Here is a 25,720-nt window from a genome sequence, read left to right on the forward strand (position 1 = left end):
AACGCTAAACATGGTCATGTTTATTTCAAAACATAAAGTTGACTCCATATTAATAAATACTTGTAACACTGAATGTAGAAAAAACTAATGCGCATGCTCTAAGAAGCTTACAAAATAATTAGAGAAAAGGTAATATTTTGCCCCTAGGCCACTGAGAAAACAATCTGGGTGTAGGAATAGCTTCAAGGATATTGTGTGCAATTGGGGGAGGGAAAGAGAGAAGGTGACAAAATCAGGAAGAATTTTCTGCTCTCCTTTACTCATTGGAGCCTGAAAGTCAGAAATCTGAAATTGGAAAATGTACCTTGACAGGCATACCTGAGGTTTTTCTCAATTTGGGGTTAGAATCACTAGTTGGTGGACAGGGTCAGAAGTTGAAAACAGGCACCCAATTTGAATGTAGCTCAGATCACTCTGATTGGTAAAGGGTTCACAGGGCCCTGCAGAGGCCAAGCAGGAACAGCTAGCTACAGCTTATGCCTAGAGCTCAAGGACAACCAGAGTACCGTTGACTGGGGAACTGAAGGCGCAGCAGTGTGGATGGCCACCTCCGTGAGTTCCGTCTAGACCTAAGGCATCTCAGTGCTTTGTCTAAGCCCATCAACCAGTCTGCCAGCCTTCAGCTCAGCCCCTGCAGCCTCTGGAACTGGGGGTTATACATCAACCTGCCAGCCCCCTGGGCCCTTCACCCATGGAGGGAACCCATCTGACCACTTTTTCCTGCAAACATTCAATCGAAACAGAAGCTCAAAGATTTGGAGTTCCCCCTCCTAATTATAATCAATGGTAGAGAAATGCTCCGGAAAGGGGCAAAGATACGAGCATCTCAGATCAGCCCCAAAGGGGATTGAAAAATGCCTGCTATGGGTAGCTTCAGGGCACGGAGAAGACCCTCGGCTACACCTGGCTTCCTTGGGTCATTTTCCCAGAAGATAGAACTTTCCAGGCTGTAGAAAGTGATGGAAGGTTTCAATCCAAAAGCTGCCACTGGGGCACTCGCTTTCCGGAAGTTTCTGGTCCGAGTGAGGAAGAAAGAAGAAAGCTCTCCTTCATGATACATGATCTAATGGCCAAGAGCAAGAGAAGGTGGCAAACAAGAACAAGAGGTTTACACCTAGCCCCCTTAGTTCAGACTGGGAATAGATTTAAAGGGAAGAATGCGTCGGGCTCCGAAGGCCAAGATGGAGCCCAGCAATGACACCTACTACTTACTGGGCGACTAGAGACATTTTTACTTCCACCGGTATTAGAATCACAGGGCTTTGGGTTCTGAAGCTCAGGCCTGGAGAGATTAAGCAGAGAAGCCAGGCCACACAGCTTGTTACATCGGCTTGGGGGGAAACAGAGAGGCTTCAGTGAGCAGTGTGGTCGGTGCAGGTGAACAGGACGCAGCGTGTGGTTAGTTACATTCAGAACCTCTGCGGACGAAAACTTCCCAACCCTGGGCCCTTTCTCATTGACGTGTCACCAGAAGTGGACAGGTCCTGGACCGAGCTTCTCTGTGGGGTTCCCTTCGGAGAGTGACAACAAGCGGCAGAAATGTTTTTACTTCCCAGTCCGGGAGGCCACCTGGATGGCTTTGATCCACTCAGTGCGCTCCTTGGGGGTGGCCGCTTGCAAAAAATAGTGAACTTCGTCAGCAGTGATGATCTCAAAGAGGTTCTCTTCTTCACTCTTCCTGACTGCTGAAAAAGAAAGTGAATGACAGCGCGTGTGCTCCGGAAAGGCCACCCGATTCGCCTTCCTTTTGCAAGGAGGGTAATTTTAAGTTTTTTAGTGTTCTAAGAAAATTGAATATGTGGTTTTCAAACTTACCATCATTGTATGATCATATATATTTATTGTATAATTATATATATAGTATTTATATCGATAAGTACATATATGATTCTGTGCATGTGTTTGAGTGTGTATGCTTAAGAAAGAAGCAAAATACTCAGGCACAAACGTTTTCTTTTATAGTTTACAAGCAAACTAGATTTCTCACTTTTGCACACCAATTATGCCTAATGAGTACTTCTAATAGTGCTTACTGAGTACTTTTCCTCTGCTCATAATATGAACCAAGAGCTGGCTCTAATATATTAAAATGAAAAACAAAACCAAAAACCCAAACCTACTTCCATTACCACCACTATAGCCTGGACTTGTTTTTGCACAGGCTAAGTTACAGTCTCTGCCGAAAGAGCAAAAAATAGTAAACTGGCCAATAGTGAGACTTAAAACATTGACATCAAATAAAAAATCATCATTCTATGAGGAGAGGAGGGTGAGCAGATCAAGGAGTAGCAAAAACCTAGTTTTTGCAGCTGTAGCTTTTCCCCATCAGCCTCTATAATCTATAAACTCAAAATGATATGGCAAATCCAGGGCTGGGCTGTCTAAACCACCTCTCCCCTGGGAGCCCTCATTCCGGCACCTGTGAAGTTGGCATACACCTGTATGGTCATTCCATGCAACACGTCATCGACTTGTGACCTAGGACATAGAGGTCACTGGTGTGACCCCTCATTCCAGACGAGGCGCTAAGGCCCAACTTCATTAGGTGATTCACCCAAGACTAGCACAGACGTGACTATCAGCCAGAAGCATTTTCCACTCACTGCACAAATGTTCCATTGGCTGTGGGAGATTTTCTGGTCTGGATATGACAAAGGTCCCCTTTAAGGAAAGTCATGGCTCAATGACAGGCCTCGGGAGCTAACAAGTCTCCATTTAAGCCAGTTCCAAGGGGAAGGTTTTCTTCTTAGCATTGCTCCAGGATTTATTTGAGGCATCTAGAAAGCAACTCTTCCTCTCCAAAGCCCAAAGAACCAGGGCAGCATCTGGGAGAAAATATCTTGGCATCTCCAAGATGTGGAGGCAGAAATTCATTCCTGCTTAGGCTGATTGATTAAGTGACCAATAGCTGTTGGCCCTGGATGCCCAGGTGTGAGAAGGAAGCCTGAGCAGACACACCTCTCTCAAACAAAAATTCATTCTTACCATCTGAGCTGCTCTCCACGGAAGTCACCACGCAGCCTCTCAAGTGGATTGCTCCCAGAGGATCTTCACCCTGGAGAAGAGAGGAGTCCTTAATGATGTTCCCAATAAATGAATATACTTTATCCCGTTGGCACAAAAGCCCCACGAACTCTCTCTGCTATGGAGTAGGGCACCCGAATGGATAAGAGCGGAAGGAGATGGAAGAAAACCCCTTCCAGAGCATCCACCCCCCACTTTACTCCGGGAGGTTGGACAAGGAGACACATGTCAATCTGGAGTAGAGTGCCAGGGCAGGGGGAAACACTGCCTCACCACACCCCATGAGAGAACCGGTGCATGTTTCCGGAGCTCTTTGGCCCCCCTGCTACTGACACAGGACCATGACCCTCGCAGGACGGAATCAAAGAGCCCAGAGCTGCAAGAGGAAGCTAAGCACCCAGGCCGGACAGAGCTATCTGCACACTGCAGGGCTGGCTCTTTTTATTAAAGAAAAAGCCCCTTCTGAATAGCCACAGCCCACATGGCTGGACTTCCCCGATGCTCTCATCTGAATTGGCCCAGAGGAGGGATTATCACTTTTTTGTGTGATTTTAAGATATTAAGCCAAGAACAATGAATCGGACTGGTTGAATTGCTCTGAAACTATCAGATCAGGACAAACAAACAAACAAACAAAAACTACGTTGAGTTGACCAAGTAAATGACAATAGAGTGATATTTTCTTTCATCCCTGAGCTTATGTTGGTCTCAAGGCCTAAGACTTCACATCTTCACAGTGAGAAGAGAGAGGAAGAGGGACCGGAGGGCAGGAGGAAAAGGAGTGGGGGTGGGGGTGAAGAGAAAACGGGGAGAGAAACCAGGTGGAAAGGAGAACAGGAGGCCCAGAGAGCAGTGGAGGCTCCGAGCGCGATGGGTTTGGGGGCCCCAGGCTCTCACCCCAGCGGGGTCGTAGTAGTGCAGGTACGCAGGGTCTTCTCTCAGAATGAACTTCCTCACTTTCCAGTTTTTCCTCCTGTGCCCCTGTATCCAGGATCAACATAAGAAGAGGAATGGTGAGTTCTTGGCATCACTCTGTACACATAGTATCCACCTAGTGAGTCTTTGTTGAATTGAAAAAAGAAGAAGATAAACTATTATCTCCAGGAGAACCAGGACCCAACCCAGGTCTTTGTCAGGGAGACAGCACTAGGGCCAGTGAACAATTTGGATGTTATGATATTATGGATTAATTATTACTTTCTGTTTTTAAAGATTTTATTTCTTTATGAGAGAGAGAGAGAGAGAGAGAGCACAGGCAGGAGGGGGAGCAGAGGGAGAGGGACAAGCAGACTCCATGCTGAGCACAGAGCCCAACTTGGGGCTCAACACGCCGTTGAATCCCAGGACCCAAAGATCATGACTTGAGCGGAAACCAAGAGTCAGGCGCTTAACTGACTAAACCACCCAGATGCCCCATGGATTACTTATTTCCAAGATTATCTTCCAGCTCTACTATTATACAAGATGGTACTATATACAAGGCACATACATTGTATGTTATTGAGTAACATGGGGATATAAAGAGATTAACACATAGCCCTAGTCTTCAAAGAGTTTATAACCTACATGGAAATATAAAATAGTAAATGTCCAAATCAAGTAATTATTATGGATAATGGATTTCAGGGGAATTATATGTGGGATATGCAATTGCGGGTTTGGGATGTCGAAGAGAGATCCATAAAGATCTTGACTTACCCACAGAGGATACACAGGAGTCAGATGGGTGAGAAAGAGGTGGATAGGAAGACTTGACAACAAAAAAGAGCAGTGGGAACATACCAGGCGTATGCAGACATCGGTGACTAAGACCAGTCTGGCTAGAACACAGAGTTCATGAGCAACAGCAGAGGAAAATTTGGGAGAGTGGAAAGAGACTTCAAATACAAGGTGAGGATCATTGCTGATAGCTTCTGAGTCAGTTTTTGGGAAAAGATCACAATCATGTTTCAGGAAGATGAATGTGGTGACCATATATAGGATGGACTGATCAGCCAGGGGAAAGAAAATAAGGTAAAAAGGAGGTCATTACGGCATGATTTCAACAATCCACACATCGAATTACTAGGAACTAATATCGGGTAGCCCCAATGGAAATGGGAAGGAATTGGCACTGTGTCAGATACGATGAAAGAGGATAGGACTTGGGCCTTCGCAACAGAATGATGTCATTCAGACTGTAAGGTTGGAAGGCAGGATTTGTGTCTTGTTTAACCTTTGTTCCTCCAATCCCCGGCCATGTGCCTGGTATAGAGAATCTTGCCCCAGAAACTGCTTTATATCTGTTTGTGATTGCCTTGAATTACCCAGTTTCTTCAATTGGCTTGAAAGAATTTTTTAAAATGTCATGGTAAATGACATTTCCCATGGAAAGTTCAAATCACTAAAATATCTCTAGTAACAAAAATAGATATATATAGAGATATCTATATATATATTACATTAGAAGATATATAGTTCCAACTTGCCAATATAAATCATAGTATTTGTTAATTCTAAGGCACCAAATATTGACAGGCACATATATAAATTTTCCAATATTTTTCATTGTGCTCATGTAGAAAACAGTGAAACATTTATGGTTTTAGCAAACAGTGCCTTCTTCATAATGTCAAGTTAAAGGAGTTTAAAGAGAGCTTTCAAGAATGGGTCTAAGTTATTTGGCCAAGCATTTGGTCAAGGAGCTCATCTCCAAAGAGGCTTTTACTTGCCTGAAAGATGAAAGCCAGGAACCCTATAGAGTCATAAGGGAGAACAGAGAATATTTCTATCTGGATATCATATCTAAAATAGCTTTTGCAAAGCATCAATTTCTAAATTCTTTTTATGAATTCTTGCTCTGCCTTAGCTAATGTTGCCCACTAGGTGAGAATACTCAAGTTTCTGCCCTACACCATTTCCTCCTGACCTGGGGACACACATCGCAGGACCTCTCATGCAACCACTGGGTGAATAACAAGTTCCTATGAATTGAGGAGGATGTGAAATCAGCCAACCCTAGCCAGCTACCTATTGCCTTTAAGCCCTCACTGACATTAGAATGTGATACGTTGAGAAGTTTAGTGTTCTTAAGTGGGTGTCCGGCCATCCTTCATTTAATGAGGATTCCCTGGGGGATTTTAAGGAATGTGTGCATGCCTGGAATTGTTGCCGATCTGCCAGTTAATTATATTCAATTTCATCTGATCTACAAAGTTTTATTATCTATTGTAGACTAAGGATGCTGATGTGCAACAGATATGAGAAAAACACATATCATATATTGTCCCTCCTCAACAAAAAGCTTACACATGGTAGAAAAATTAGATATTTTATTCATTGTCACAACAGAATGAATTATATTCAAGGGGTTACCTTGAATATAATTCACAATCTTTCACCCTCAAACTTGCTGCATCCCCAAGCAGAATTATTTTTCTGGGATGGGAGAAGTGGGAAGAATAGGGGAGGACTGATCTCCAGGTGGACACAGCTTCTTCCTGCCTGTGAGGTGTGGGACACAGGTATCCTTTTTCATGATAAGCCTCTACTCACATTAACCCTGACTAAATGCCAATAGCTGACAGAGAATGGTTTAGCTTTGTGACACTTGAAGAAATTTTTGCTAATTCCCTCAGGTGATTCTGATATGAACCAGGTTATAAACAACTAAGGTTGGAAATATTAAAGGGAAGCCATCAATCAAAATAGGAGAAGTTTCTCTTCCCTCTCCCTCCCTCAAAAATTGGAGGAAAGAATATTGTAAGTGAACAACGTTCCTAAGTACACGTAGATTTCTGTTTTCTTTATGTTAAAAGGAGGCTAAGATGGATGACTATTTAAATAGTGGTATTTTGATAATAGGAGAAATTCGCTTTTAAGAAAAAAGCCAGGGGTGCCTGGGTGGCTTCGTTGGTTAAGCCTCTGCCTTCAGCTCAGGTCATGATCTCAGGGTCCTGGGATCGAGCCCCACACTGGGTTCTCTGCTGGGGAGGGAGTCTGCTTCCCCCCGCCTCTCTCTGCCTGCCTGTCTGCCTACTAGTGATTTTTCTCTCTCTCTCTGTCAAATAAATAAACAAAATCTTAGGGAAAAAAAAAAAGAAAGAAAGAAGGAAAAGAAAAAGGCCAGCTCTGTTTTTCTCAGCCTTGGCTACACATCAGAATCACTTGCAGAGCTGTAAAATTCAGAGACTGATTTAATTGGCGTGGGGTGCAATTTTAACAGATCCTTAGAGGATCTGTTAGATCAGAGAACCACTTATTTGCCTTAGCTAATGTTGATGACCTCATAACCTAATAATGATAACCTCAGCCAATTTTTTGACCATCCAGGACACCCACTGGGAATGCTTGGCCTAGACATGACTTCAGTCCAGCCCAGACTTTCTCTCTCCTTTCAACCTTCATGTTTATTTTTTTCAGGGCTCCACTCTAAACTAACACTTGTCAGATCAACTAAGTCAAGAAAAGTTACAACTGATAACAAGATAGAATAAGACAAAATCAACAACATAAAGAAGTAATGAAATTCCTTCTCAAGTTCCTCTTGTCTGAACATCCACCTTCCAGCCCCTATAATCAAAGAGTCAGGAACACAGGGCAGAACCAGAGCAAGCTGGCAATGGGCAAAACAGAAAACTGCCAGAAGCTTCCCTATCAAAGACTAGCCCCGCTCCTATACTTGGCTTTAATCTGGTTGGTGATAGCTCTGTCATAAAAGTTGTTAGAATCATCTGTGAATTAATTCTTTCTACGTCTTTGCTGTAGTATCTCTTAGGAGCCTGTTTTCTCAAAACCTCATGTTAAGATCAGTTTTTCACATGAATGCCCCACTTTCCCCAGTGAAACTCAAAATCTGTGTGTATATCTCATCTCAGCTAGTCCAAAGTTCTTTTTAAATATGACTATAGGCTCAGCTTTGGTTCTTTCCTCTTCACCCTGCAAGTTGGAGCCCTTTTATGAGGTAAGCTAAATCTCAGTCCCATTCTTTATATACTAAGCAGTGCCTTTAAGACAGCTCACCACACAGCCGGGAAGGTAAAACCCTGGCTTTAGAACACAGCTTTGGTTTCTATGATACCATGTGCTACTATCACTTTTCTTACCCTGAATATTCCCACGTCTTCCTGTTGCTTTCTTCTCTACCAGGTGCCAGCCCTGGCTTCCCCACCTAGCCCCAGCCCTTGCATTCTCTTACCTCTTGACATCTTGTGCCTTAGCCTCTGGTAAACAGCTAGAACTCTTCAGTCCAACCCAGCCACTGCCTCCCAGACTGACAGTGGCCTGTGCCTGTGGAGACCTGTCCTCTAAACCCATGTCCTACCCACAGTCTGGAATGTGACTTTCAGTCATACATGATCCTCTCCTGAGTGTGGCTTGCTCCTGTTTCCAGGTCACTTTGCAAAAAAGAGGGATAGGCTTTTCTTGTCCCCTAAAGGGGAAGTACTTTTCCCATGAAAACTCTAGGTCCTCCGGATGGCTCCTTTTCGCCAATGGATTTCTCCCAGCTCATGAAAAGGTCAGTATTTTTCTTGAAACATCTCTTTTCCCCCACGGTATTGATAAAAGAAGAATGTCCAGATTTCAAGGTGTATCTTGTACTCTACCTGCCCCAGTCCTCCTGTCCTAATGCCACTTTGATCATCTCCTTGGCTTTTTTTGTCTTTCCCTCTGCGGGGTTCATTCTCTCATTGAGTATTGGACAAACAGAACAAATACCATTTGGTAACACAGAAGTTAAAATAATCTGGCAAGGGGAAAAAGACAAGAAAGGGATAGTGGGAACCACTCACCTGCTTCAGTAAACATCCCTGCTTGATAATGACCCCTCTGAATTCTTCTTTCAGAATCACATCATCATCACTGGAATTCTCTTCACAGAAGAACCCACTGTCTGGCTGTTGGGAAGCAACAGACAGCAAGTCTGTTTTCTGGTCTAAGGCAGATGGCTACTTATACCTTTCCCTTTCTCTCTCTCCCTTCCAGCCCCTGGAGTAGGCTCCTTTTCTCCTTTCTACTATGGTTCATACCCCAAACTAAACTTTAAAGGTCTTCCTTGGTGAGCACATCTCCCTCCCCATTTCTTGTCTCTAGCTGCTTATTTCCTGTTGCTAGATGTTCTCCCTCATCTCCACTCAAGTGTCAGCTTGTCAATATCCTTTCATTTTCTTGGGTTCCCCAAGCCATACTCTAAGTCTGGCTCAGCACATCTCTTGCTTGCTCAAAGTCTTCTTTCTCTTGGCCCCTCAAGGTCACGTCCTTGAAAGCAGAGTTGGCTCATTTATAAGACACTGCATGACACAATTTCCATTAGGAGCTTTGCTACTTAGCGCCTTCTACTTTGAGAAGGCCAAGAGCATGATGGGCCATTCAGCCTCATGTTCTAAGGTCAAGAGGGAACTGGGACTCGCTCAACTATACGTAACTAATGAATCATATAGAGGAAGAAGAACCCACTCTGGGGGGTATTTTTAGACTCCCACATTTAAATGGCTATAAAAACCAGATTGAAGGTCTGGAAGAAAAAAAAAAAAAACAGAAACTGACAGTGGAACTTCCCCCAAAGTGAAATGAAACTCTCTCGGAGATATTCACTTCATTTTTGTAAGAAGGTGGTTCTCCCAAGTAGCTTCCTAACTTTTGCACTCAGACCCCAAATTGGAACAAAACTGCCAAAATCCCCCTAGAAACCCAAGGTTCCTGGCTTTCTCATATGGTGCAAGATTAGGTCCTTTGTGCAATGTAGTGTTTCCCAATCTGGGGTAAGCATACATGCGAGATAAACAAGATGACTCGGGAGAGGACGTGGGTGAACACATTCTGTGTTAGTAGTGTATCGTAATACAAATTCGGGAAAATACAACTAGTACATTGTGATTTCATAGAGCTCCCTCTAAAAAAAAAGCTCCCTGAGGGTCACAATTTTGCTCGCCCTCTTTTTTTTTTTTTTTTCACTGTTGCATCTCCTTTGTCCAGGAGAGGGCCTGGACTGTACTAGGGCCCAATAACTTTTTATAAATGAATTATTGCTTAGAATAAGAATACAGTTTTAAAAGTCAATTTAAAAAAAAAAAAAGGCTCAAGTAGGAGCGCCTGGGTGGCTCAGTGGGTTAAGCCTCTGCCTTTAGCTTAGGTCATAACCTTAGGGTCCTGGAATGGAGTCCCACTTCGAGCTCTCCGCTCGGCAGGGAGCCTGCTTCCCCCTCTCTCTCTGCCTGCCTCTCTGCCTACTTGTGATCTCTGTCAAATAATTTTTTTTAATAAATAAATAAATAAATAAAATTTAAATAAATAAATTTATTTTTAAAGACTGGAAAAAAAATATTCAAGTAAACACCATTTTTCTCTAACCTGATTCACTGGATATAGCAGGCACTGCAGAGGAAGACAAGTCAGAGACACCTCACTACTCTCCATAGGGCTGGGCCCTGTGCTTAGCCCATTCCAATATAAATTAAGATCAACTAGAATCTGCTCAGGGCAGCGCCCACTACAGGACGAATGAATGGGTAGCATTTCTCACTTACAAAGTAGTAGAAGGCATCAGGGTTATCCAGGAAAGGGTTTTCAGAGATGCCGTCTGCTGCATTCTTAGACAGTTCTCCCGCGGGCTGCAGGTACCCTTCGCCCAGCAGCGAGGAGGCAATCATGAGGCCTTCCTGGCGATTCCGAACAGAGTTATTGGACACCAGCCAGTCGATGACACAGTTCCCTGGATGGGATCATCAGAAGGAGGTCAGTGCTCCTTACCATAGTACCAAAGAACAAGCCACTGACAGTCACCCCTGAAAAGTTCCAGAGGACCCCCGGGTCTGACTTGTCCCGTGTTCCCTGTTATTCCAAGAAGGAAAGATGAGATCAGTGGGATAAATATTTGGAAACAAAAGGCACCTCGTAGAAGGTTTTTAAAAGCATCGACATACTCCTTCAGGAGCAATGCATGCATCAAAGAAATAGGTCTTAGTAATTCCCTCATTTACTCCATTAATGAACAGACACTTATTGAGCGTCTACTAGGTGCAAAGCGCAGTGATGGAGCATACTGGGCACGCTCCATCGGATGAACTGAAAGGAAGAGATGGATATACTTAAGGATTGTAAGAAGCCATCTGCCATGGGTAAGTGCAGTGCCATGGAGCTACAGGGTCAAATCTGCAAGGTGTGGAAAGGAGTGGTAGGGTAGGGGAGCTGGTGTGCGCAGCTGGGAAAAGATTCATAGAGGAAGTAGCACAAGGCTCAAGCTTAAAATATGAGTAAATGTTTGCCAAGCACGTGAAACAGGCAACCAGCACAGGCTGAGGAAGCAGCAGCGTGGGAACAGAGCTACACAGACATGAAGCAGTCCCTTTTGGGGGGCGGAGGGAAGAGCTGGTGAAAAGAAGACAAAACGAGAGAGAGGAAGGCACAAGATGAGTGGGAGCACTTTGATGGCATATTAAGAAATTCGGCGATGAAGAACCAGTGACAAGTTTTTAGCAGAAGAGAACATGATCAGACACGCATGGTCCTAAATTAAAACTTGATCACGTCACTTGCAGGGTCTAGTAGTGACCTTGAAAAGGCATCTCACCAAACTTCTGCCTCAAGCGAGGACTGCAAAGGATTAAAGGAAATTGACCCAGCAATTGGATTATTAGCAGGCTACAGGGAAGCTTTATATTAAAAATGGCATATTCTGGGGGCGCCTGGGTGGCTCAGTGGGCCTTAGGCTCGGGTCAGGATCTCAGGGTCCTGGGATCGAGCCCCGCGTCGGGCTCTCTGCTCGGCAGGAGGCCTGCTTCTCCCCTCTCTGCCTGCCTCTCTGCCTACTTGTGGTCTCTCTGTGAAATGAATAGATAAAATCTTTAAAAAGATAAATAAACATATTCTGTACAAATGTACCCAACCAGGGCATCAGAGTAACTGGCAACAAAGTTCCAGGTCATCAAAACAAGAGTAATAGGATATACTATCTTTGAAACAGGAGTTGGTTAGTAAGCCTTCCATGAATTTCATCTATGAAAGGTTTTTTACTGACTTTTCTTTTGTTGAAGGATAAACTAATAAATACTGCCTTTCTGCTCTTAATCCTCATAGCAACCCTATGAAAGAGTTAAGGCAGTAGTTATAGACCCCACTTAAGAATGAGGAAATTAAGGCCTAGAGAGTTTAAGTGACCTTAGGCCTGAGTTATACCAGTAATGGCCCTTTACTCAAGTGTTCTAACCCTAGAGTTCATATTTGCTCAGTCAGGCATGCTGAAACCTGGAAAGAAAATTTCCATCTCCCTAACACCCAACATTCAAGAGTTTCCTTATTTGTCAGCAGTGCCTGAGTCCCAGTCTCTTCCATAGTCTTGTTTCTCCACTGAAACCACCAGGCCCCCACATGAAAACTTGACTCCACGGAAATTTCTAGAACCTACCCTGACCTTTGGTGGACAGGACTTCAGAAGTTCTAGTCCTATACTCTGGGACTCGGTAACACATTACACAGGGAATAAGTATGGCTTGGACCTTGTGCCCAGAACCTCTATTTCAGAACCTCTTCCTTATTCCCTTCCTTTGCTAGAGGGTCTGTCTTAGTCACATTATTCCTGCTCCAGTTAGGGCCCTGCCTTGCTTTTGTCAGTTTCCCTTACTACTGTCCACAACTTGGTATCTTGATCCCAAATTTCAGCCCTGACTTTTCTGGTGCTATTAAGGTGTAACCTTAACTCTCTGAGACTGATTTCCATGGGATACACTATCCTCCTGCAGATCACACCTCCACCTGCCTGACTTGGACCTGAACCATTTTCATGAATTATCTGTTGATTGCACATCCCCTCAGATTCTACGTCTATTCTATCTTCTCAGAGTTTTCCTCTCTTGATCTCTTCTGTCATAAGTAAGGCATGCCCAGCTTCTAACAACCTGGTCCCAAACTGCAATTCCCATTTAGCCCCCCAGTGAACCATGAGCTCTACCAACCTGGTCATTTTTCTTCTTCTGGATGTGTATTCTGGATATCTCTGCCCCATAACTTTGTCCTTACCAGATGAAATGCGACCATCTCTTTGTGTAAAATTTAGGCTCGTACTTCTGTTGATCCCAACAAACCCCTGAGTTCTTTTTCTTCTCTGAACTCAGAATTGTCTGTGCAGACATGTGACCTCTTAACACCATATAGTATTTAGTGTGACCAGGCACTGTCCTAAACACATTATTTGTTTAGCAGCCCTATAAAGTAGATGCACTATGATTACCCCATTTTATAGCCAAGGGAAGTGAAGCCCAGGGAGGTTAAGTTATTGGTCTAAGGTTTTACGCCAAGTGAGTGGCTGAGCCAGGATTTGAACTAAGGCAGTCTGGCTCCAAAGAACATCTTTTAATGTCTATGCCATCTACCTAAACTCTTGCCACTTAGTACCTGACCCTGCGTAGCCTCAGGCATCTCTAGTATTGCCACTTAAATATTACATTGTGTGCCTGTTTATTATCTTGTTCAATTCAGTGTCTATTTCAACATAATGTCAATTATTTGGGGTGTGGGAGTGAGTCAGAGTTAGCTTGAACTCAAAAACTTTAGCTTGAACAACAGAGTTCTTTTCCACCTCTCTTTTGGTTTCTACCCTGAGGAAGTTCAAGTCTCATGTTCATCTATCTGTGTTCTATGATCCCACTCACTCACCAGGCTTCACACCCACTCCCACACACAAGGCTGAGTGAGAAATACATATTGCCTTCCCCGGGTACCCCGTTTCAGACTTGCAAGGCCTTTTACCTGTGAAGCAGTGATTAAAAATCTTCTTGTCCTTCTCTAGATTCAGTTCTTTTATTCCTTTCTCTGTATCTTTCATGGACAGGTACAAGGCACTGTGCAGAGATAAAAAAAAACAGGTGAGTGAGGAGCCTTTCAGAGTAGTGAGTCCTCTCTGGGGGTCGCCATCTCGGAGAGGCTGACCATGACCACAGGCTTCCCCCATACTCAGGTGGTTCCTGAGCCTAGTCTCTCCAATGGGGGGATCATAAGTAAAGGGTTGGGTTCATATTTGGGTGACTCCGTGACTTACAACAGTGAGCAAAATACACAGGAAGATATTCTAAGTCTCTTACATTCATTAAGCTCTTTGGTGATTTAATTCCTAGTGCCTGAGGTAGAGAATTATCCCAGTTAGGTGCCAAGATGAGAGGTTCTCAGGGCCAATTGTCCATATACATTCTAGGTGTTTGATTGCCCTCAGTCCTCATGTCTCAGTTCTTTCAGTGTCTTTCAAGAGACCATCTGTTGTTGATAATGGTCTCCAGGAAAATGAATGTTTTGACTAAGCTTTTTTCTTATTCTAAAAATTATAAGAGATGGCAAGTTCTTGTTTTTATACTTGAGGTAATAAATTAAAGATAGCCTTATCAGAGAAATTGTAGACTACAAAATAGAAGGCCACTTTCATGGATCCCGTAGGTCCAAGGAGCACAGGCATCATTCCCACTTAGCACTGACAGCTGTGGCCAGAAACATGGTCACCTGACGACGCCCCCCAGCAGCTACATTTGAACGGGGCACTGGCTCTTGGGTCTTTACCAAAAAGCTTTCTTGATGAGGGGAAGTTCCCCTAGCTCAAAGCGCAAACTTTATTAAATCCCTATGATATATTTTATTTGTTTATGTCTTATCATTAAGACCTGTGTTGGACTTGCAGAAGGGGTTTCTTCACTCCCATCCCAGAACCCCTCCCCATTTTGTAAACAGAGTCCTTGTTGGACATGTTAACATGGAACTCCTCCAGGCTCCTGTTTCAGGATATGTTCAACATAAAAACAAAACTAGCAAGGAGTGAAGAGACTCTGGGGAAACAGGCTCATGTGGTAGGAGATGTAAAACATGCAGGAAGGAAGAAACCCTCTTCCTAACCCCTGGCAGGTGCTGAATTTACCTGTGAGTCTCTGAAAACCTTTAGGCTACACTATCTAAATTGCAACTACCACTTGCAATTCCAAATCAGCCAACATATAAGACCATTAAACCGAGTCAGGACATCACGGGCTTCTGCCCAGAATGGGTGTTCGCCTTGACTGGCTCTTGTTGGCTGTGTAAGTGCATGAACTTGAACTTGAAACCTTACCTGCTTCGACACATAGTCCCTGCCTTTTCCTACCTATCTAGAAATTCTGAACTTTACTTTCAAGACTAAGCAATATATTATGGCCACTTCATAAATACAATTATACATTCTCTCTCTCTCTCTCTCTCTCACTCCCCCTCTGTCAAGGTTACCCAAAATGAGGGAGTTCATACTCCATTAGCCTCCTCTCCTCAGCTGCTAGGTCTTGGAGAGGTTACGATCACTGCTTCAGACTGTATCAACTTGGAATAGTGGTTTCAGCCTTCAGAGATAACCAAAGCAAGCCATGCAACAGGATCTGTTGTGAGATTTCCACAATGGGGAGGTGGGGGCATGGGTGTGTTGTGGAAGGGGTGGAGGGAAGCAAACACAGAAAATTACCCTAAGTCAACAGTTTCTGGCAATCGAATGGACCTCCTGGTGGATTTCCTTGCAAACTTTTGACCTCCTTCAATGCATTTAATGGCTTTCTTGATGTCCCGAACCCAGGCATCTCTCTCCTCCAGGAAGGCTGCCTGGAAGAAGTGGTCCTGCTGTTTGGTCGTAGTGATCTTAAACACAAACTAAAAATCAAAACACATCCCATTAGGAATGATCCCTTTCAAAGGGCTCAGTCCCTTATGAAGCACAGCAGTTCAGCCAACCCCATTCTGGAAGTGCTTGGCCAACGGAAACCGAAATGCCCGGGTTGGAGTGTGGGTGGTGGTGAGAAGGACAGACCCAGGGAGCACCATTCACATGGTAGGCTGTGCATAGGCTTAAAGGTCAGTGCGTGACAGGGTGTCTACCATGGCTAGTGATGTTGACTCACCATCCTTTTGCCAAAGTCTTGACAAGGGCTAGTCAGTGTGCTTCCTTTCAGGGGAATCATTCCTTTGGGGCTGTTGTCACTTTTCTTCTTATAGAATTCAATTCCATCTTCTAATAGTACAACCCACATAGGTTTCCAGGTGTTGAACATACTTCCCTGTAATGACAACAAAAGGAGCTGTGCAACAATGACTTCTAAAACTGTTCTTTTTTTTTTTTTTTTGGAAGATTTTATTTATTTGACAAAGAGAGATCACAAGTAGGCAGAGAGGCAGGCAGAGAGAGAGTAGCTGAGCAGAGAGCCCAATGTAGAGCTCGATCCCAGGACCCTGGGTTCATGACCTGAGCCGAAGTCAGAGGCTTTAACCCACTAAGCCACCCAGGCGCCCCTTCTAAAACTCTTCTATAGATGGTGTATAACTTGATAAACAGCCTAGCTTTAGCCAGTGTGGATGCAGGTGATGCACATTGGTGTGACCAGGCTGATAGGAAAGCAGCCCTCAGGAGAGAAGAGGATGGCCATTCAGATGGAAATTTAAAAAGAAAAAAATTTTTAAGATAAAATGTATACACAGCCATAAGCAGGTCTTGAGCTTCCCATAGGCCATTATCGAAGGAATATGGTATGGCTCTCTATTCTCTTTCTTGGACAGTTCAGGCTGGCTTTCTACAGCTTCTTTTCTGCTCCAGCTCCGCCCACTGTGTTCATTCCCCTTAGGGATTGCAAATAGATCTCAAGTGCCAATTCAGACTGAATAGTAGCCGAAGTCTGAGGCCAGACTCACTGGAAAAATGTCAGAGTCGAATAGCTATTTCGACCAAGGGCGTGGAAGCCGTAAGTGGTGGCATGGTAGCTGCAGTTATTCCCGTCCTTTGGCCTAATCAGATTTTATCTGAATACAAACATCAAGAAGAAACTCAGAGATCGGCCTTGTGTATGAGCATGGAGAAGCTGTATGAAAATCACTTGCAAAGTGCCCTATAAAGACAGAGTGAATGAGGAAAATCCTTACTGAGAATGTTTTCAGTTGGGATTAATGCCAACCACACTTAGAGCAATCAATTAACTGTTCTGACTACATCAAGAAGGTCTCTTTCTTCTCTATATTTTGGGAGGACTTTGGAAAAGGAAGAGGTTCTTTGCTTCTCATCTTTGAACCCACGATGTCACCTTGTCATGACTACCACAAAACAGGATTATCATCCAGTTCCCAGCAGATCCTGCTGCTTATCTTAAAATACAAAGAGCTTCTATATAAAGGTCCAGTTGCCCAAAAGGAAGACTATTTATGCCATGAAGATAAATACTTGCGGGACTAATCGTTTTGCTTGTCCAAGTGTTTCCTTTGTTTTAGTTACTGAAAAAGTAATTTTAAATTAGAACACACTATCTCTTTTCTGCACAGGCAGAAGAACTATTAGTATTACCACTGGATTATTTCCCTGTTTAAAAAATAGGCAATGTCAGTGGCAGGGTGGGGGTGGCCTGGGTGGGTCAGCCAGGTCATGATCTCCAGGTCCTGGGATCAATCTCCATGTTGGGCTCCCAGCTCAGCGAGGAGTCTGATTCTCCCTCTGCCTCTGCTTCTCCCCACTGCTCTGTCTGAATCTCTCTCAAATGAATAAATTTTTTTAAAAAATCTTTGTAAAAAGTAGGCAATGTCAGACCCCATGCCAACACATGAAATCATAATACTTCTCTGTTTTACATCTATCTGAGAGAAACTCCTATTCAGAATATAAAGAGCTCCTGCAAATCAGTAAGAAAAACACAATCTATTTTAAATGGGCAAAAACCTGAAAGAGACTTCTTATTAAAGAGGATATCCAAAAAGCATCTGAGGTATCCAAAATCATTTTTCACCAGGAAAATGCAGATTAAAACCAAATGAGATACATCTACACACCCACGAAAGTATCTAAAATTAAAAAGATTAAGAAAAGCAAGATTTGGCAAGGATGGTAACTGGAACCCCCATACATGAGTGCAAAATGGCCCATCCAGTTTGGAAACTGTGTAGAATGTCCTAATTCTTAGGAGATATATGTTGAAGTACTTAGGTGTGAGGTAGCATGATGTCTGCAACTTATTCCCAAAGACCTCAGCATAAAAATATGAGTGAGTGAGTGTGTATGTGTGTGTGTGTGTGTGGTGTGTCTATATATAGAGATATAGAGGTAAAGAGAGAGAAAGCAAATGCACCCCAGTGTTAACAGTTGGTAAATCCAGGCAATGTGCTATTTTTCCTATTTCTCTGTGGGCTTGGAATTTTTTGAAGTAATTGGGCAAAATTAATAAATAAATGAACAACCCGTGACACTACTATATATTAAAATTTGGGATGTAATTTTAGAAAAATATGGTACGTCTTAATAAAAAAACCAAATAACTAAAAATAATCAAAGACATATTCACCGAAGTAGGAGTAAGAAGTTGGGCTAGATGACTGCAAAAGTGCCTTTCAAGTCCAGAATTTTATATCCTACCTCAAGCCTAGCAAAGACTTATCATGGCCATAGTCACTCAGAGCTTTTGACCTTGGAACCGAGAGAAACTGGGAGAGGTCAGCCTGCACAGCATTCCTTCTTTGACAATTAAAATAAAGCTACTCCAGAGCCATTGGGTTTTCCTAATTCAAGCATAGTAGCCTTAGGGACTGGGTCAGGCAGGTCCCTCAGAGGAGATCGTGTCCCCTGGGATTCAGGCTCCTGCACAGCGAGGAGGCCGAAGTTCCACAAAACAAAAGAAATCTGACCATTTATAAAGTCGAAACTTTTCTTCCAGGCTTGGTAGTGGTGAGTTAGGTTAGGGTGGCGAAACTGTGTGGGCCCTCTCTCCCCTCAGCTATTTCTGCCGCTGCTCGCTGGAGTAACCTGACAGCACTTCTCCCTGACCAGCCCCGTATTTACCCCTTCTGTCCCCAAGCTTCCTGGTGCCCATTCAGTAGCACACCTGGGAGTGTGATCCTGGAGCGCCCGTGCCAGAAAGGCATTTAGGATCATCTACCAATGCTCATCATACAGGTAAGAACATGGAGGCCTAGTGAAGTGACTGGGCCTAGTTCATCTGCTCAATCCATGTGGACTGTGATCTGAATCCAGGTCTGAGTCTCAATTTTATGCTCTTTCCATTTTCCCTCAGATGCCATCTTCATTACTCTTCTTACATAACTGTGAGCAATTCCAGAATCTAAATGAAAATGTTCATCATCCTGGGACTGGTGTAGTTTTGTGCACAAGAGTCTGACAATACATGACATCAAAGGAAGAAATCTTAAAGGACAAGATATTTGGCCATATAAAAATTATACTTTTATACTTAAAAATAAAGGGGGGTGCCTGGGTGGCTCAGTGGGTTAAAGCCTCTGCCTTCAGCTCTGGTCATGATCTCAGGGTCCTGGGATCGAGCCCCACATCAGGCTCTCTGCTCAGCAGGGAACCTGCTTCCCCCTGCTCTCTCTCTGCCTGCCTCTCTGCCTACTTGTGATCTCTGTCTGTCAAATAGATAAAATTTTTCAAAAGAGTTATAAAATGTATTGGTGAAGATGTGGGGAAAGGGGCATGTAAAAAAAAAAGGAGCTCTGTGAGTCAGCAGTTTGATGTGGGCTGTCAAAAAAATCCAAGTCATTTTAGGCTCTATAAATAGAAGCATAGGATCTAAAGTGATGAAAGTAATATTCTAAGTTTAAATGGAGTATAACCAGTAGGTGACTGGATCTGGAGCTGACTAGGTGAGGCTCAAATCCCAGCTCTGCTACATTCTAGTAATGTGATCTTGAGCAAGTTTTTAAACCTCAGTTTCTACATCTGGCTAATGGGAATAATGCTACTATCTATTTCTTAACGTTATTGGGATATTAAACAAAATAGTCCATGTAAATTGTGTAGGGGAATATCTAGAACATAATAAGCACCCAATACATACTCCTTATTCCTTGTTATTCTGCGCTTATAAGTGTACCTGGAGAATGATCCTGAGTTCAGGAAATCTCAAAGCAGCAGCTAACCGGGGCCTGTTCAAAAGAGCGTGACAAGCTGGCATCTCTCTCTTGGGGGAAGAAGCAAGGTTTGGGCACAAAAGGGGACAGGCAGAGATGATGAGGACTGTCTTCAAAGGTGTGAAACATTATCATAGACTGTTTGGAGGCCTAACAGGTAGAGGTTTCAGGGGAAGGAAAAAAAAAAAACAAAAAAAAAGTTTGTTGCATAACTTAAGGGAGAAATTTAAATTAGTGAGTTCCCCATCACAAGAGGTATTCCAGCATGCTTGTTAGTGAATTGGTAAAAGAAATATAAACCATAGATGGGAAAGGTCAATGAAATACTTATTTAAGTATTCAATATGCCTTTCAACCCTCAGGTTCTACACACTATTCCAAAAAAACCTATTGTCTGTTCTGTCCTTGAGTCTTCTATTTACAATGCCCTGCCAAACCTTGGGTGTCACCTACAAGCTAAAAACAAACACATGTTAAAAACATTTAACACGATCATCTAAAACTGAATCCTTCACTGGAAATGTTTTCTAATACTTTAAAAGTTACTATACTATGGGGCCCTGATTTCTTGGGTCTATTTCTGGCAAATTTCTTTCTTCGAGACACATTCATTCAACACATTATGATAAAACAGCTCCTGTGCTTCAGACCCTGGCCTGGGAGTTGGGGTATAAAATTGACCAAGAGGCTGTCTGTCCCCACCCTAAGGCGGGGAGGAAGGGGAAGGACCTTGACCAACACAGAAAGTGAAGCATGCTTTGTATAGCTTCGCGGAAAGCAGCCACCACTCACTGCTGCAGGTTAGGGCAATTTGAATTTGGTGTTGCGAACCCCTCCCAGACACCTCCCACAGAGTGCAGACACCTCCTTTAACTTCCTTCCCCTTCCCCTCAGACTTCTCTTTTCATATGCTGCGGCTTCGCTGGAATTCAAAGGCAATCCTATTATGAGCCAAACTATGTATCCAACTAAAACAGAACCGTGAGTAAGTATCATCTATCCTTCCAGACGCATGGGACGTGTCATTTTAAGTTGCTGTTGTATTAAAGTCCTGATTTCTGCTACCTCATCAATTGTATCATCTAATTCCAGTCTGATCTGTGAAATCACTTGTATAACATGTTGATTTTGTACCGGATAAATGGTCCATTTGTACCTATCTAAATTCTTCCAAGGCAAGGAAACTAATCTGTTCAGGAGCATATTTTTTTTACATAAGTAACCTTCCTAAATTGGACAATTTCTCAATAAAAACATGAGGTGAGCAATAGAAGAATGGCACCAAGTGTTCAACAGAATGATTTCTGGAGTCTCAGGGCTTCACATTCAAATCTCAACTTTGCTTCTTCCAAGCTGTGTGGCCTTAGCCAAGTTATTTAATTTTTCCAAATGCTTTTGTCTCCTCACCTGTAAAATGAAAGTAATTAAACACCTACTTCCCATTGTTGCAAAGATTAAAGGCGATACTATATTTAAGGGAGATACATATTTAAGCTAAAGGGCTTAGCACAGAGGCTAGCTTAGAGGAGCTACTCAAAAAAATGGTAACCACATAGACAGGTAAGATTTCAGTTTATAGGCAATAGTGTGAAGGCTGTCCTGGGCACCACCCATCATCACAGCAACAGAGCTCCAGAGAAGAAAATCACTGCAAAATGAGCCCATGAGGGCCACAAGTAACACGCGCATGGCTCGTGACCTTGAGGCCGCACTGCTGAGTTGCAGAATAGCTCTGCTACTTAAGAGCTGTGTGACCTTGGGCAAGGAGGCCCTTTGCCTCTCTTGTACCTCAGTTTCCTCTTCTGAAAAGTAAGGATAATAGTTGCACCCACTTTGTGGCGTTGTTATAAATATCAAATGTCTTAACACATTCAATGCTTCCATCTGTCTTTGCTGCAGGATAAGGACCACCTGGGTGAGCTATTAGAAATGGTGACGAATCAACAAATGCAAATTGCTGGGATTTATTTTGTGGTAGCTATCTGGAAGACAAACAAGGTTGCTGTGCGAAAGAATTCCTGGGCTGGGACTCCTGACTCTCCTGTTTTCCCCCCCTCAGCTTTCTTCCTTCCACCTCAGTTTTCTGCAGTCCTTCTCTCTCCTGCCCAAGCACCCCCATCCTTCTCTTTCCCACCACCCCAACTCCTGAGCTTTCGCCCAGCCTCACAGACCACCCTAAGCTCGAAGTCACTCTTGGGATCTGCCCTGCTGCACAAAGTGCCTGCTGGTTGTTTGTCCATCTGTCAACAGCAGTTTGCTCCAGAAACCACTAGGAATGACGTTGGTTTGGAACATGACTTAGTGGAGTCTAGCTTATTCATTGCATGGAAACTGCTCCTCTCTCTCTCTCTCTTTAAAGTTATGATTGATTATAAACATACCCAGATTATTAGTATGGTTTCAAGGACATTCAAAAGATGGCTGGGTTTATTGGATGGAATCAACTCCTCATCAGAGAAAAAGGGAGGTAGAGGTTACTAACCCCACTCTTGCCCCCAGTGCAATATGTCCAGGCCCCACTCTAGCTCTGGTAAGTTTGTCCAACCTCCCTTTTGCTGGCTTGGGTAAGCCTGCCTTTTAGAATGCTACGTGGATTGATGAGATGGTGGGGTTTGCTGTTAGGAAGCCTGGATTTGAATCTCAGGTCATCCTCTTAGCAGTGGTTTAGTTGTGGGCAAGTCACACAATGTCTCCAAGCCTCAGCTTTCTCATCTGTAAGATGGGGATAAGGATACTATCACAGAGGATGATTAGGATTGAATTGGATCACGGTCATACAGTCGTTAATGGCTATATGGTCAGCTCAAAGGGTTCTTTTTTTTTCCCTTAAAGTAAAAATGACAAGACCCTGGGGCAAGGAAATCTAGGTCTTATTAAGAATGAAAAATTGCAAAGTGACAGAATCATGTATTTTCCCTCCTTCTCTAGTCATCATTTCTATTTAAAGACCTTAGGCAGGAGGCAAAGCAGGAAACCAGAATTGTAGACTGTGTATGGTTATCTTGCACTGAAGAAAAGCAGGAACCTTTCATAGTCGATGCCATTGACTGTTGACCCCAAGACTTTTGGCTTGACAAAATCCTTCCACCAGCATTTCTAATATTGTATTTTGCCACCCAAAACATCTTATCTCCAATAAAGTTATTTCACAAGACAAGACAGGGAAAAAGATACTCTTTATCACTACCCAAGTATTTTAAACTGCATAAGAGAAAAAAGTAAATGAAGGGAGATTCATTGCTTGTCATGCTCTAACATCAACAACTATAATCAAACCATCTAATAGCCTTGCCACAGAAAAATTTCCATGGTCCTTTCTTCACTATTAAGTTGACAACCAACCCAGGCATCAGTACATATATCCCTGCTAGCATCTAGAAAAGGACCCTTACCTACTGAAGTATATGTCAATACTGATATAAATAATCATTGCCACATATATAGCACCTACTGTGTGCCAGGTTCCTGACATACATAGTTTTTTAATCCATATATATGAGGCAACTGGAAGAAACTTAGTGTCTAAAAACATTACTGGGAAATTCTGCTTCGGATGTAGTTCCCAACGAAGGGAATATTTCTGAATCAAACATTTCTTCAAAATGATAAATTAGAGAGTCTTAACACATTACAACAAAGACTGTTCAAAAGTTTCCAGAGAAAAATGCAAAAATTACATTATGTTACATTACATTTCATTGTAAATTACAGACGTGAGAATCAGGAAGATGGAAATTGTGGAAATATCAATATGAAATTTCACTATGCTTTTTTTCTAGGTACATTTTCTAAATTGGCTTTTATAAGCCATAATCTGAGAGAATTACTCACACTGATTAAAAACTATTAATATAAATCTGTAAGCTTGACAAACCTAACTCATTCATCCCCATTTTCTAGTGGGGCAGCCTCACTTATCTCACTTAGTCTTCTATATTTTTTATCATTTATGGAGTTTAAAATGTGAACACACAAACTAAACAACAGCAATTTTCACAGCAAAATGTTTCCATTCACTTGCTCTTCTCCAGATACTAGCCCAAGCAATCAGGAAAGAAATGCCACCATTAATTATTACTCAACATTTAAAGAGAATGTTGGTATCTATTGCAAAGAATCCGCATACACCTGTCTGTGTGTATATGTGCGTCTTTTTCAAAGCATGTTTCAAAATAGCTAATGATGCTATGCTAGCTAAAGAGCAAATGAGCTGTGGGCTCCTTTATTCTCCAGCACCCACTTAAAACTCTCGCTGCCACAAATACTTTACAAACCCTAACCCACATTACACTGACTCTAAGAAAATCTTGGTGTATTGGACAGAGTTCAGCACCATGAGTCAGAAACCAAAGCCAGCGAGTGGGCTTCTGGTGTCAACTGTCACAGCCATGTGACCTTGGGCAGTCACCCAGCTTCCTGGTCTCAGTTTCTTCTCCTGGAAATGGGAGAATGGGGCCAGGAGGTCTAAGGTCCCTTCTAGCTTTAATTCATTTTTCAAGGTTTATTTGTTTATTTGAGAGAGACAGAGAAAGCACAAGCTGGAGGAGAGGCAGAGGGAGAGGGAGAATCAGGCTCCCCACTGAGCAGTGACCCTGACTTAAGACTTGATCCCAGGACCCCAAGATCATGACCAGAGCCAAAGGCAGACACCCAACCAACTGAGCCAGCCAGGTGCACTCCCCTTCCAGCTTTAAACCAAAACAGAACCAGGCAACAATGTGTGCTGCTTAACCCCCTCTTAAGTAGAACATTTTAGGCCAAAATGTTAAGCCAACAGATGACCTAAAACAGTGACATTAGGTGCTCATTCAGTTGAAAAGCTCGGCATCTGAACGAATGTCCTGAATTCAGTTCACTTCCAACAAGCTGAGCTCACATGGCTCATTGTGAGAATATCTGTTCACAGAGGTGTTGCCCACAGGATGCCAACCAGCCCTGTGTGTGAATTCACACAATGATATGACATACACCCAGCATTAGGGGAAAAACAAGCAGTGCTAAGAAAATTCAATTTTTTGATCATACAAGTGAGACTAATCATTTTTGAGTAAGCTTGCATCCCCGTTCCCTAATCTTTAAAATTATTACCTTAGTAGTACATTATACAAATTCACTCAGAATAGTGAATGAAGAGATTTGAGCCCAATTTAAGAAAAAGATAAGGTTTTTCATGCATTTTTAGATGACCCAAGAAATAAGATACAGTTACTGTGTCATATCAGCTTCCATTTAATCCTTTTCTTTTTCCTCTCCTCAATAAATACATAATAAGAGGAGGAATAAGGAATAATCTCATTGAGTAACTTCTACAGCAGAAGAGTGTGAGTCTTCTAGCATAATAAACACAAACAGCTAGCGACAAAAATGCTCTAAATCATGATTTAGATTTTGCTGAGGTCCCCACCTTCCGAATCAGTCCCAGAAGATCAGGCTGTGTTGATGCCTGAGCTGAACTAGATTACCTTTAAGAAACAGAACGCAATAGAATGTGTGCTGGCTTCCCTCCCAACACTCTACAGGCTGTCGTGCTCTCCTGGGTCACCCCAATAGGTTCAGCATAAAACATTCTTAAAGAGAGTGGGTAGAGAATCCAAAACTGGGCACCAATCCTCCCCAACCCTATCTTCAGTGATACCCTTGTAGGTGGTAGTTCTGCTTACCCTCTTCACAAGGTAGCCCTCTCTGATCCGTTTTGGTTCCATGTCGGTTGGACAATCAGAGAGTCAAGTCCACCGTCAGACAAGTCCTGTTAGAAGCCCAGCCTCCTCTGAGAGCTGAGGCAGTTGTGGGCCGCTTTTCTAGAGTGAGGTCCCTTTCACAATTTCCC

General features: G+C 43.1%; 1 protein-coding gene across 2 annotated transcripts; it reads right to left on the minus strand.

Annotated features, from left to right (window-relative positions):
* On the minus strand, positions 1–25,720 carry PLEK (pleckstrin). 2 transcript variants are annotated; one of them, XM_059405952.1, is made up of 9 exons: positions 25,554–25,720; positions 15,897–16,052; positions 15,467–15,648; positions 13,747–13,838; positions 10,530–10,714; positions 8,796–8,900; positions 3,922–4,005; positions 2,986–3,055; positions 1–1,685 (listed from the first exon to the last, which is right to left on the minus strand). In XM_059405952.1, the coding sequence occupies exons 1-9, from the start codon at positions 25,593–25,595 to the stop codon at positions 1,546–1,548; spliced, it is 1,056 nt and encodes a 351-aa protein (XP_059261935.1). In that variant the 5' UTR covers positions 25,596–25,720; the 3' UTR covers positions 1–1,545. The 2 variants fall into 2 exon arrangements, with proteins under 2 accessions (XP_059261935.1, XP_059261934.1); XM_059405951.1 differs by having other exon boundaries at positions 1–1,682; positions 25,554–25,610.

The sequence above is a fragment of the Mustela nigripes genome, chromosome 7 (genome assembly GCF_022355385.1).
Source record: "Mustela nigripes isolate SB6536 chromosome 7, MUSNIG.SB6536, whole genome shotgun sequence".
NCBI classification, from domain to species: Eukaryota; Metazoa; Chordata; class Mammalia; order Carnivora; family Mustelidae; genus Mustela; species Mustela nigripes.

Bases quoted from the DNA above. Each gene is read 5' to 3' on its own strand.
- PLEK (XM_059405952.1), bottom strand. From the start codon at position 25,595: ATGGAACCAAAACGGATCAGAGAGGGCTACCTTGTGAAGAGG. The intron at 16,053-25,553 runs GTAAGCAGAACT...TTGTCATTACAG, and splicing joins AGGGCTACCTTGTGAAGAGG to GGAAGTATGTTCAACACCTG. The intron at 10,715-13,746 runs GTAAAAGGCCTT...GATCCCATCCAG, and splicing joins TTTTAATCACTGCTTCACAG to GGAACTGTGTCATCGACTGG.